A 14,052-nucleotide genomic window follows, 5' to 3' on the forward strand; every position below is an offset into this window, starting at 1 on the left:
AGACTGAAAAAGTTATACCTACCCTTCTTGCAAATAATGATGACAATTATTAACAGGGGAAAAACACAGCTCTGAATTCTGGTAAAACTTGATAGTCAATTTAACTGCTTCCTAACTTTTTAACTGTGCTGATTACTTCACCCATTGTTTGAATTTAAAAACAAACCAACACACAAACCAGCCTTGCTTATTTATCTAGTGAAAAGAACTTCTGAAGTACAGACAGCATGTTTGAAAGTGAAACTAAGAAGGCAGCAGGCAGACATTTGTTGAAAACATGCTTGGGCATGCTTAACAAAGCTGTCCCACCTGGATTTAAAAAGTCTCAGAACAGACCAACAGGAAATGTCTTTAATCATTTACCTCCGTTATCTTCCTCTAGTTCACAGGCATAAAGCAATGTGAAGAGAGGGAGCAATGTGCAAGTTAAAAATAAATAAATAAACCCTCTATTTGGTTAAGAAGACAATCAAAATGGATGTCAACAGGAAGACACTGGTGGCACTAGCAGGGAGCTAACAAAAAATGAAATATCCACAAAAGTGAAGTAAGCACCACATGAAAAAGCATCAAATATCCATTGAGGATTTTGGGAAGGCTCTAGACTCAGCACAAGAACTCTCAACAGAATTACAAACCCAATTTCAGTTTCTGCATTGTCTGCCAAGTCTCCTACCTCAGCCTGAAGGGCTCAGTGAGATGGTGGCACATGCCTGTAGTAGGCAGTCAGCTGAGACACTGGGTAATGAGCTGACATCTGAGTGACAGGTTCCACTGAACAGCTAAGCTTACCTACCAGAAAACACTTGTTGGCACATCCTAACAGACAGCACAGGTTTACCTGAGGAGAAACTTCTAAGCAATCAAATTAACTGACAGTGGTAGCAAATCATGAGGAACCTTGCTTAAGAGTAGGTTACAAGGTTATTAAAAAAGGGCAAGAGCCATTGAAAGCTATTTCCTCTAGTGAAAAACATAAGGAATAACTTCAAGAACCTTGAAACCTGGTGATTCTACCTTCCTTTGCATAGCTAAACTCGAGGGGGTGAATATATTTCATTTAAATTTCTATCATGTACAAGAGCAAAAATTTTAAAGCAAGTAAATTGTAAAAGCCTTCAAAAACCAGTGTAAGAATTGATCATAATAACACAAAGCATTTGAAACCAATGAGTCAGTGGAGAAGACAGTGAGGGTGGGCGTGAGCTCAGGGTGAAGCAGCAGCACAGGGTGCAGCAGCAGCAGCACCTAGACCAATGTTCCAGCCACCGGGATGCCAGGGGAGGTGCCCACAAAGAGCTGCTCAGCTGGCACAAGGAGCAACATCGGCAGCATCTTCTAGTGCTACTTCAATGCTACGAGGCTGCCAAGTGTAATTGAAGTTGTGTGCATGTTAGTAGAAGTTAGAGCTGCACCCTACGAGTATGTTAGGACTACATTTAACTGAAAACACCTGAAGACACAGAACCAACCAAACTCCCGTTCCTGTGCTGTACGCACACTCTGCTGGCCTCGTGTCAGACTAACGCTGTCAGCAGGACAAGCACATCCCCACCAGTGCAGGCAGCTCATTGCAACAGCAGCACTGGCTGTTGGGTGGAACTTCCCAGAGCACATTTCACCCCCCATGTAGCCCTCAAAAGGTGGGACAACAGCACGTCTGCACTCTCCAGTATCTCATTTCTTAGAACTGCTACTTTCTCTAAAATTACACATTCATTTCTTAAAGCAGCTAATCCTGTCAGAACAGAAAGCTTTTAATCTGAGTCTATCAAGTATTTTCTGGCATATAAAGATTTCAATTTTAAACAAGTTTATCAAACTGCTTGATAGAGGAAAGTTTTGATCTACTCATTAAGCTGCATTTCTGGAACCTTTGCCACAAGTCTTGAAACAGGACCCTGCTTCTCCGTGGTGTAGTAACTCCTGTCTGCTGCTGCTGGCAGACAGCAGCCTGGTGTTCCAGCTGCCTTCCTCTACATGGAGGCTGTGGGCTGAAGCCCTGACTCCAAAGCCAAGAATTCCAAATGGCATCATACACTGATCCCAACACTGACATTCTCCAGCCTCAAATGGTGATAAACTGTAGCCAATGGCAATTTGTGCTGTGCACAGGAGTTCAGTCTGTGCTGGTGCTGGAATGATGGGAGTTTTTGTAGCTTGGAATCCAGCAGGTGCAATTGTACCACACTCCGGAGTGGGAGTACTTGGTAGCTTGTATGCTTTTTTGAGGGGAATTCTCTGTGGCAGTTGGTGTGTTTCAATTTTTGGAGTTTTTTGGGGGTTTTTTCGGTAGTGGAGCTCCTCAACACTAGTCAAATTAAAAAGTAGAGTAATGCATCTAGCCCAACTGAAATTCACAGTCAGTTTTGCTCAGGAGGAAGAACTGTAGAGAAAATACTGCCTAGAAGCTCCAATACTAAATATTGGAGAAACCTTCCCTGTTTTTACACACGGCTGAGAGTCTCAGTCAGGTGTTACCTTAGGGCAGGACAGCCTGTTTGTCTCAGTTTCCCACTTCAACTGTTTCAAGTGGGAAATCTTCTGAACCCTTTGTGGAACTGCCCTGTGTTTTATCATTTATATCAAGGCTTAAAAATCACACTTTGTTGATACTGATGAATCAGGCAAATCCTTTTGACCAGCCTTCCTTCTGGTTTATGTTCTCCAGCTTTGAGGTGCTGGGCAGGAGGAAAGCTTTACTGCTTCTTCCAGTTGTACAGAAGCAGCCTATTGCAAATAGAGAGCATTTCCTGTAAGAACCTGGATATTTTCCTCTCAATAGTTTCCCAAGTTCCAACATTTGGATTTAACCCCTCATATGTAGCTGTCAGACCCTCCCAGCTGGGGTTCTGCATCAAACCATGACAACAGCTTCATTCCAGAACCCTTTTGCTACAAGCATTTGGAGCAATGAAAAGGAAAATAAACCAAGCTACTACCACCTATCCAATTTCTACTTCCTGCCTTCTAATAGAAATGCTACAGCACTTAAGAGAAATCTCTCAGCTGGGGTTACAGTCAAAACAGATAATTTGTTTCAGGATTACATTAAACTAACACAAAATTTTAGCTATAAATTATATTATTACGATATTTGGTATTTTCAAGGCAATCACAGTTTTTTTTAAATTCAAAACAATATTTTATTAAGTTCACTGTAATGGTAGCAGACTTTTGATACCATACTAACTTTTAAGGCTTCTTAAAGCACACATAAAAGGAAGTTTTGTCAATAAATCCAAAATCTTTAGCTATGCTATCCAGAGCATACCACCTGTTACAGCACAAGAATCTTGGAACTTCTTAATACTGTCAATGTGCACATTAGTTTGATTACTAAATGAACTGATTGAATTACAGTTTGTAACTTTACATTATTACAGAATTCCATTTCACTTCAGTGATATGCAAATACAGACAGTTGTCAGAACACCATTTAACTTCCCAACCATCACAAGATTAAGTCTTGTGAAGTTTGTGACAGTATAATTTTATATGTATGTATAAAAGATCTAAACATGTTGAATTTTAGATTAAAAGGGTTTAAGCATTAATGTTTGTTCCCAAAAAAGAGCCATTTGATTTATTAGGAAAACTGATACCACACTGAACCTGGAAACAATAGTGCTTTCTTTACATGCAACAGGTGATCAATGAACTTGTCCTTTAAGCACTGAACTGAAGCAAAGAATTGAACTGCAGAAAGCATAACCAGAGCTGAGAACAGCAGTACTTGGGAGTTACAGCAGGCACCACCAGCTCAGTTTGGTGCAGGATGAGTAGCCAGAGGCAAAATCCTGTTGTTTGTACTACTGTAGAAAAAAACCAACCCAAATTATACCCCAGTTTCAATTGTTTTTCTTAACTTTTTAATACAGGGGGCTAGTCAGAACTGACCTGGCATAAGACAAACCTCTCGATAAAATAATGGCAAGTTTAGCATTTTTCATCTTATTTTATAGAATACAGGTATACTTCAATTTATTTAAAATGCTGCAACATTTCTCCCAAAGCAAGGGGACTGTGGACAAGAGATTTTACAAGCATTTCACTAGCCACCTTCAAGAGTTGAATATGCACAACATTACTTTTCCTGGATGTTTTGTGTAATTACTGTCTTGATAATATAAAGGCACCCAAACTGCCTTTTATCTTACAGAAGCAACTAGTCAGCCATGTGGAGACTTTCCATTTCCCTGTATGCTACTTGCACAGTTTTCAACCCCTCTCATGTTTCTGATTTCTCTTGCATTAGACGATGATCACAGTTCTCACACTTTGCCTATCTTTTTTTACTTTAGTAAAATGATAGCTCTCACTTTTTAAGCACCAGCAGAGTACTGAATGGCAAAAATAAGTGCTAAATTGGTGTATCCTCCATTGTCCATAATGGTCATCCCAATTTAACTTTGACCATGTGCCATGTTCCCCCCTCCATTGAAAGTTCTGACTATGAACTCTACACACATGGGACTTGGAAGCTGTGTACATAGATAACCAACATTCTTGTAACTGGATTCTTCTCCTGGAAATGAGACTGTATTAGAGTTCTTGTTATAAGCCAGAACAGTTTGTTGTGGGGGTTGTGTTTGGGTTTTTTTTTTCCAATTCCATGTTATTGCTGCTACTACTTAATGCTTGCAGTCCTATCTCATTTCTACCCTTCAGTTTTACCAGATAGCAAATAATGACTTCATGCTCTGCCTTCCAAGGAAAGTGTTAGAAGCTAGGTGGGAAATCAAAAAAACAATTAATAAATGCACATACACAAACCTACACAGCCACTACTGTGCAAAGATGACCAAAAAAATTAGAATTAGCCTGTTATACAACACTCATTTGTTTGCACAAAACTACTATTCTGCATTCTGGAAATAATTTAAAAGTAGCCTTTGTCAAGCTGTTTGCACATCTGTCTAATTTTAGAAGCTTTCTTAAGGACATTCTTGTATTTAATACAAGAATACAAATTGAGTGCAAATTCAGAGTCACTTTGGAATCTAAGTCAGTTATTGTCAAACCTACAATGTTTTTTGTAGATTTATTGGTATGTTCTAATTAAACTATTTAATTGATCACTCTCAATTAAACATTGCCCCTAGAAAAGTGCTTTTCTCCACTTTCCATATTTCCCCAGTTTTCTGAAGAAAGCTTAACAAACAGTGGTTGCAATGTTATGTTGCAATTTGCAAAATAAAAATCACATGAATCACCAACATAAGTTTTCTGATCATGTAGGAGAATTAATTTTGAAACTGCACGTGGACCTCATAGCAGATCTTATGCTGCTCTACATTCACCTCAGCACAGAGTGGAATGGTTCAACAGGGACATTGATTCTGTCCCCCATGAATCAGTGAAGCTCCTGTTTTTTACGTAATATTTTATTCAAATAATCTATTTTTACTTAATTATATCTCACACTTGCTTTCTGCCTACCACTTCTGCTCAGCTGTCCTTGACCTTTCCAGAACAAACCCCTCTTCCCAACCAAGGCTGGCAGCAGGGATCTCCATTTCTAATCCCAGCAGAGCTTTACAGCTTGAGCTCCAGTGTTGGTGTGCCTCATCAGGAGACCAGACCTCAACCACTGGGAACTTTTGGCTTATCTCAAAGCAAGAAGAAAATCTGCTCTCCCTCATTTCCTCTCCAGTACACTGGAAGAGTGACTTCTACATTATTTCCACAAAGCAGCAGGTGAAAAACTTGACTGAACTTCCTTTCTGGCAACATAATCTTGCCATAGGATAAGACTTAGTACTTTACAAAATGCTGTTCCAATCAGTTACAAAAATACACACATATAAAATCACTGCAGTTGTTTATACTTGCTTGGGATTACATGAGGCTATTTTAATTAAGTGTATCAAACACATTTAAGTGAAATACTACTGTAATTAGTACAAAATTTATTTAAAACAGCTCCAATTTGTTTGAAAGGAAGTAAATTCAAATCAACTCACAGAATTCTGCTCCCATGATACAAGCCTTTTAGTACAGAATTCATTCAAAGTCTTGTGCCATTTATTTCCACAATATCCATTCCCAAGGAATGGGAGTTACCTGTGAAACTCCACTTTCCTTTTAAGAAGTTTGTATTGTCTACTCTTACCTTGCAAGCCTGCAAAAGCCAATTTTAGCAGGCATGAGTGGTTGCTGTCCACAGCCAGTGCACTGCTCCCCAAACATACTTACCCTGCCATGTCCAAAAAGTGACATTTTCTCCCCATTTATTTAATAATCCCTAAGAAGCAAACCAGCCAGCATAAAGAGACTGAGATTTTTTTTTTCTGGCTTCAAGGTTAAGTGGCTCAGAAGAGTCACTACTGAGCCCCAGCAAACACACTTACCTTGGGAGCTCTGCCCAGCAGGTCAGAGCACAGACCCACACACATTTTCTGTCCATCTGCACTGTTCCAAGCAAGTCTTTTGAGAAAAGCCAAGTCATGTATTTGTTGTTCTTTAAAGAGATACCAGTTACTGAAGCTGGGGCTTTAAGTGTGGAAGACAGACAAAACAGCAGCAAGATGCTAGATTTTACCACACTGCTTAGCATACTTTTTTTTTTTTTTAAAGTTACAAGATGCATTTTTTTCCTGTTGCAGTTTCAGGCTGTGGCCTGAAACATTAAAAATTAAACATGTCCTGAACAGCTGCCTATTCCTAAAGTACTAAAACCATATAGCAATTTATTAAAAATGTGAAATATGTAGTCTTAGAACTTAAGGATCACAAAAATTACAAGCTCCTCCTGTTAAGTGTTGGCAATATCCCATTGTAACCAAACCCATTTTTAAACAAGATTTTTTTTTTTTCCAACTAGCTAGTTCAGGCACAGAATGAGTAAAAAAATGCTAGAACTGCTCAGTCTTGCACATTCTGATTTTCCATAGGTGTTACTTTGTAATGTTACTCTCAGAAGTCATCAGTAGTTTGATTTTTGTATTTTCAGTTTGGCATCAGCAGACATACCTGTCCCATCCCTACCCATCTTTTACAAAATTAAGTCAGGCAGGCCAGAGCTTTCCAATTTTACCCCAAAAGGCACCAAAATCTGCTCTGCTGGAAAAAGACTGCAAAATAGGGGGTGGCATGGGGCTAAGAAACTGAAAAAAAATTAAACATTCTTCTTCAAAGCAACTATTTTCCACTCTGTAATCCTAAATATGCTAGCAAGATATATTGAAGTATCTAAAGATTGTTACTACATGTAAGATAGGTCCTCTTAACACATTTTCTTTAGTACTAACTAGTGAATATTCTGTCACACACCAAAACCAGTATTTGATAATCCCTAATTAACATTTTTGCCCAAAATATATATTCCAAGTAAAATATTTGCATTACACCCTATTGACATAGTAAAAAAATTAGAGATTTATAACTTCTGTTAAATGAGAAATGAGTCTGACTAAGTTAGACTTCAGGCAGTGTATATTAGTTTAGCTGTAACAAGAGAAGAGTAAAAGCTAAATAAACCTGTTACTTATGTCTCCAGTTTTAAATAACTTACTTTGAAATACCTTAGGGGAAAAGGGGCAACCCCTGTGATAGTAGTTCACAACCTTAGCCTTCAGACATGGTCTCATTTCCTTCTAATTTTTAGTATTAGGGGCTTGGATTTCTGCTGTCATTATGTGGAAAATACTGCCACATTTCCCACATGGAAAGTACTCAACTTTGAATCACCAAATCAATAGATTTCACTTTAAAAAGGCACAAAACCTCCTGTGCAAACAGAAAGGACCTTGCCTCAGGAAGACAGGCTACAGAAACGCAGAAAATCTCAGTACTTTCCTCTTATGTTTGTGATAATACACAACCCACGAGGAGTCCAGTGGAATGAAAGAAACAAAAGTATGGTGGGAACCACTGCTTTATGCCTTCATATTGGTTATACCCCCCTTTCTGCCCACCATACAGGGGAAAGCATCAAACTTAAGCTTTTAGGAAAAGTATGTTCTGTTCATTGGTAACTTCCCAGGAAAAAATAATAATAAAAAAAAATATCAATGAGACAAGAAAACAAATCACATTTGGGGGAAAAAAAAAAAAATTACTTTTAAAAGCTTAGTAATACTCCCTCCCAAATATTCCCTTCCCCTCCTCCCAGAGGTAAAAGGCATGCTATCTAGCACTAAGCCCTAGGCCTCTCTGCACCATAATTTCTACCTTATCTTTGACTCTACATTCTGACTTTTAGAAATTTTGCTAAAATGATAGTTCAGAACAACTGTACAGAAGAAAAAAAAAAAGAGTATATTTACTACAGTTGTTTTGTTGGAGGTACTTCTCACTCCATCTTGAAATAAAACACAGGAATATAGTGTTGGAGGGAATAATTAATTGGCATGGAGACTTCAAAACAGATATATCCTCTTTTTGTGGGTGTAACTGTAAAAAGACTGCACGAAAAGGCTTGAGGAAGTGAAGCAAGCACAGCGACCTATCTAGAATGATATTTTTTTTTAGAGGGGAACTGGAAGCTCCTTTGACAAAAACAGGCCTAAAATAAACAGTATTGAAAAATTTCAGACCTTGGGAGGCTCCCAGTGTTCACCAATTTTGTAGGCCATGATCCTTCAGATTTGGGACCTGTTAGTAATAGTAGTGAAATAGTTCCAGGTAATGGCAGATATAGTTACTCAATTGAATTAATATTTAAATACTTCCATCAAGTACTTTAACTCAATTTATACTTTTTATACTTTGTTGTTTGACACCTAGCAAAATTCTTCATTATTTAAAAATTAGGAAAAAAAAAAAAGGTGATTGTCTTCAGCCTGTCTTTTAAACTGCAAACATATGCCAGCAAGTCTTATAATTTTAAGGTCAAACATGAATATAAATGTTATTATATAGACAGATTCTATGATTGTTTATTTTTACAGTATGGGTTGTAAACTAGCTTTTAAAAACATAGCTTGAATTGGCTGTAAAGCTGCCATTCTTTGTGTCCTCTTCAGTTGTTACACAAGTGTAAACAAAAAGCACACTTCATACGTTTTTTCTTGCACCCAATATCTATGCACAATTAATTTTTCTATACATACTTCTCCAGTAAAACCAAATCTATTGATGAGAGTCAGAGATAACTTAACAGTAAAATCATTAAGATTTAAGTTAATATTGATGCACTTTTATCTAAAGCATAACAAGTTGATGAATCTCTGCCACGCTTAAGCAGCACAATAATATTGGGGTTTAAGGTTTATTTTACTACGCCAATATTTACGTGCTGCTAGGGCGGAACAAGTAGGACAACTCTTCTATTCATCCACATGTCAGGAGCACAGGTTTGTTAAGAGAAAAATTTAGATTAAGATATCTTCAACTGTTTATCTTCCTTAAATTTCTAAAGCAGCAAATAATGATTCGCATCTTTACCAGAGCATGCAAATCATGATGTGCTGCTAAAGGACTTTAAGGCCTCCAATACCAGACTTAAAACCTACACAGTATATTTTTATAGCTGTAACTGGAAAAACAAGTTTACTTAAAATTGTTTTTATTCATACACCAACCTGTAAAATTAAGAACCTGTTATGGTCCAGATCAATTCCATGGCTTCGAAGAAGAATACCAACATCTTTGAATGTTGTTTTCTTTCCATTGATGTGGTAGACAGAAGAATTATCTCTATAAGCAGTTCTGGACACACAAAAATTGCTGTTAGGAATGACTTCGTAATCATCTCCTTCCTGTTTTGAGGAAAAACAAAGCCAGAAAAACAATTACTATATCACAGATTTACCTCATATTTCATAATTAAGCACAGAAGTTTTAATCAGGGTCAGGTTTTCAGTCAACTGCACTCAGGGGTCTAGAAGAAGTGGGAACTGCCTTAAAGCTGCATATCTCAAAAAAAAAAAAAAAAAAAGAAAAAAAAATCTAGGAAAAAAAAATTTAAAATACCCCAAATAGCTTAAACTTCATTTCCTTCATATTGTGCTTTCCCCACCTCTAATACAAGCTATTGCTTTGAAAATATTTATTTTTTTCTCTTTAGCTCTGCTTTAAATCACAAAGGAAAAAGCCTACTTCAAATTTCAAGTGCCTGTGCTATTCCCCCCCTTTAAATGTTAGATGAGGAAGTCTTGAATGACTTCACTAGTGCCTGCATTTTAAACTCCTCTTTTATACTGCTAGCAAAAGGAGTTACTTTTAGCTCAGTAGTTCTAAAGAGAAACTGTAGAAGATAAAAAAGCAAAACATTAAAGATGTGACAAATATGACCTCATCAGTTTCAAAAGATATCTTACACTTACCTACAAAGCAGCAACTAAAATCAAGCTGGTAGTGGACTTGAAAAAGTTAAAAGTGGTGCATGCCTCTTGTAAAGACTTAAACTGGCCTACCACTTTCCCAGATTAACCCCCAAGAGCACAATCAAATTGCTATCTACTATATGCAGAAGTTTTTTAGATCATAAACTTAGCTCCTAGATGTGAATACAAAGTCAAGTGAAAAAAAATGCAATAATTTTTGAATCTGGTTATTATAAATACAAACAAAAGGTAGGGGGTGTGTGTGTATATCAAGTCAAATTTAAAAAAATACATCTTTCAAACACTTCCTTCAAAGGCTGTATAAATTGCTACATTATCAACATAATTTTTGGAATTTCAGTGTATATTTCCCACTATTTTGACTGAGCTCAAACTCAACAGTTGCTACTTCAGCTAGAATGTGTGCACAAAAATTAAATTTAAATAAAGGAAGAAAAATAAATTTCTTGCACTGTACCTACAATAAAGCAACAAAAATGTCCACAGGTTTTGATCAATACATGAAGTGGCAAGCAAAATAAATATTTATTTAATCTGCCAACACTTTATATTTCATTCAAACAAAATATCAAGTCCAAAAATATTTAGTGATAGGATGAGAGGTCCAGAATTTTTGGTGAAAAATCTATTTTAAAACTGCAGACATATTTACAGTATATAGAGTGTAAATAAAAAGTTTCAGATTCATTATATGTTTTTCTAAATTTAGATAACCTAAAATAGTTTCCAATTGGTTTGAAAAGTTTTGCTTAAATAGATTTTATTTCTTAACAGATATGCCTATGTTATAAATTTAAGAATATCTTAATGTAGACTTATAAATTCTTAGAGGTCTTATTAATTTCAGAAATAAGTTTTATTTACTTGAGAGGTAGTAGAGGTGACAAGTCCAAAACGACTTCTTAAAATGTTCACTACATATTTCTGAATAGTTTTAAAACACATATTAGACTTTAAGAAAATAAAGAATCCCTATTAATATTTTAACAACTGCACTACAAAATAGAGGAATTTTTAAGCTAGTTAACTTTGAATTTATGTTTTACATCCCAAAGGTAAACTAATCATACTGTGAAGTTTTCCCCAACTCAAACAATAATAACTAAATATTAAAAGCTTTCAAACCCTTGAAGAAAAAAAAAAAGTCTGCACTGTTCTGAACAGAAGCATACATACCTTGTCAATGATCTTTTGGAAGTGGACTTCCACAGAACAACTCTGGATGTCCTTGTGTTCGTCAGAATTATGGATCAGCACAGAGAGTTTTTTGGATCTGATTTTTTGTGCTCGATACCCAAACACAAAAAGCATCGAATCAATGACATTGGATTTCCCACTGCCATTTGGCCCAATAATACATGAAAAACGCTGCATAATAGAAGGGAAAAAAAGTGATATTCAAAGGGAAACAGATGCTAGCTACTGCACATCACCCATTTCATCTGCAAACAGTTTCACACACAATTATTTCTAGTGCATGAAACTGCAGACTGATAGCTCAGTTTTTAGTGCCAAAGGTAAAGCAGTACAACTTCTTTAAGAAAAAAAACCCCCTCACACCTCAAATCAGCTTTCTAAGTTGTAGCTTGTTAACTCAAAGCGACACTGCACTTTGCAGGCATGTTCGCAGGGAAGGTTTCATGATTAGCCACGTAGGTCTCTTGTGGGCACTAAAAAATATTCTCAATTCTTCAAACACACCCCTAAAAGCTCCCCAGTCAACGAAATAAAGAGAAAAGAGGGCTTTTTTTAAGGTTTGCTGATAAGTTAAAATTACACAGTATCAGAAAGTTGCACTTAACTGTTTTCAATACTGTCCAATAATGAAAATTTAGAATATCACTATATAAGTAATTCTAAAACAAATATTTTTCAGTTATTTTGAGGTAAGTGACTTGAAAATACAGGAAGGAATAACTAACACACAGCAAAGTCTTACCTTCATTTTTAAAATGCTTAAGGTAAAAGAAAGATACCTTATGAAAAGGTCCCAAAGTTTGCTCCCCTGCATAGGATTTGAAGTTCTGGTTTACAATATGAGTTATCATGAGACGAGGAGCACCAGGTTCATTGGTCATGGCTGGAGGTGGGGGAGGAGGGATGCTACCCAAAATCTCTTCTAAACTTCGATTATCAAGCACCTCATCCGAGACTGCTAAAAGCCATCCAAAACAAACAGAAAGGAAAAAAAGACTATAAGCTCTCAATAGCTAGACACCTTTTAAAATGTTCAACTGAAAAAGCAAACATCATTTCTATATGAACCAAGCCTATAATTTTGTCTGTAAATATTAAAATGACCTAAGTGGAATTAAAATCCTTCTTTTCATGAGCTGAATCTTTAAGAAGAGATACTGAAGACGTCCCATCGATTCACTAGTGGGTTTGCTCTTTCATTATGTAATTCTTATCCCAACACACTTTAATAGGCACTCTGCAATTACAATAGCTACAACCGTCACAATAAGCCTCCAAATCTGAAACAGGCAAAGTCTTCCTAATTAATAAGTGCAAAGCCACATTTCAAGCGTGCTCACAAGTCACTCTGCAAGATTTGGGGCTCGCTGCACAATGCTCTGAAAGCTGTAATGACAGCACAACTACTCTGCAAAGACAGGAAGTTTGTTACGAAAACAAACTGGCCCCCTGGATATCAGCTAGTTGTAAGCAAAGCAGCTTTTCAACAGTTGCTAGCAACTTTTTCTTCAAACAGGCAGGAGTTTTTGCCACCAATTTCCACATATTCATCTCTTTGTCAAATACCTGGCTTTAATAATTGCATATCTGGTTACCTAAAAAGACACACACTGCTGTTTTTCCAGACATTTTCAGCAAAATCTCAACTCAAGAAACTCAAGAAAATATACCGCTTAATGAAAAAGAAAGTCAAATCATTTTAAGAGTTAAGTAAATAAACTTGACATTTATTCCATTCCAAGAAATCCCATACCATTGGCTGCATATAAATTTGAAAAACCCTGCTGTTGTACCACAATCTGCAGTACAATGTTACAGATCAGAAACATGAAATAAGCTTTATTAGGAGAAATCCTACAGATTGCTTTTGCATTTGTACTAAATCACTAGTTCAAACACTTTTAACTCTTTGCAAGTCCTCTTCACCATTTTAAAAGAGGTTTAGTTTAAACTTGTCAGGAGTCAAGGATTTCAATACTCCTTTCCATAAGAGAAAAGAGCAAATTCTATCTGGAACAGTTGGCAAATTCAACAGAACGTTGTTGCTAAATAGGCCCTATCATCAACTTTACACACCATCAGAACCACGATATTCAGACCTACCTTGTGGAGGTGCCTCAGTAAGCTGTTTGTCACCTTCATTTTCCACTTCCATGTCACTGGACTCCTCCGAAGGTCCTGTGCCCTTCCCTTGGGCTGCTGTAGAGTTTTTGGTGCTCTTCTTCGGCATGATCTCAGTTGGCTATTCCCCTTCCACTCCAAGCAAGAAAGTACTGAAGGATCTATCTCCTTTGCTAACATAAACAAGACAACCCCGTGATCTAAGCAATGCACTACAATCCCCTAAGGAATATACCTACATGTTTGCCCAGATGCTTGACTAATTTAGAAACTAAAGACTAGAGGTATTTTGAAGACAAAAATACAAATTTGAAACAAAGCCTGAAGATCAGCCTCGTAATGATGTATTTTAAGATAGATCAGCCCCCAAAGCAACAGACTGACCCTAATCTTTAGAAACCGCATGAATCTACCTCCTGAAAACCCCCACAGCCATGTTAAA

General features: G+C 36.9%; 1 protein-coding gene across 1 annotated transcript in view; it reads right to left on the reverse strand.

The window, feature by feature from the left end:
• SMC4 (structural maintenance of chromosomes 4) overlaps positions 1-13,719 on the reverse strand; it is a 31,714-nt gene extending 17,995 nt beyond the window's left edge. Inside the window, exons 1-4 of the mRNA XM_009995723.1 lie at positions 13,593-13,719; positions 12,269-12,447; positions 11,469-11,660; positions 9,528-9,704 (exon numbers count right to left, since the gene is read on the reverse strand). Coding sequence (XP_009994025.1) covers positions 9,528-9,704; positions 11,469-11,660; positions 12,269-12,447; positions 13,593-13,719 — 675 coding nt within the window. The remainder of the gene's footprint in view (positions 1-9,527; positions 9,705-11,468; positions 11,661-12,268; positions 12,448-13,592) is intronic.
• Between the last annotated feature and the right edge of the window lie 333 nt (positions 13,720-14,052).

Source organism: Chaetura pelagica, unplaced genomic scaffold (assembly GCF_000747805.2).
Source record: "Chaetura pelagica isolate M959 unplaced genomic scaffold, ChaPel_1.0 scaffold394, whole genome shotgun sequence".
Taxonomy (NCBI): domain Eukaryota; kingdom Metazoa; phylum Chordata; class Aves; order Apodiformes; family Apodidae; genus Chaetura; species Chaetura pelagica.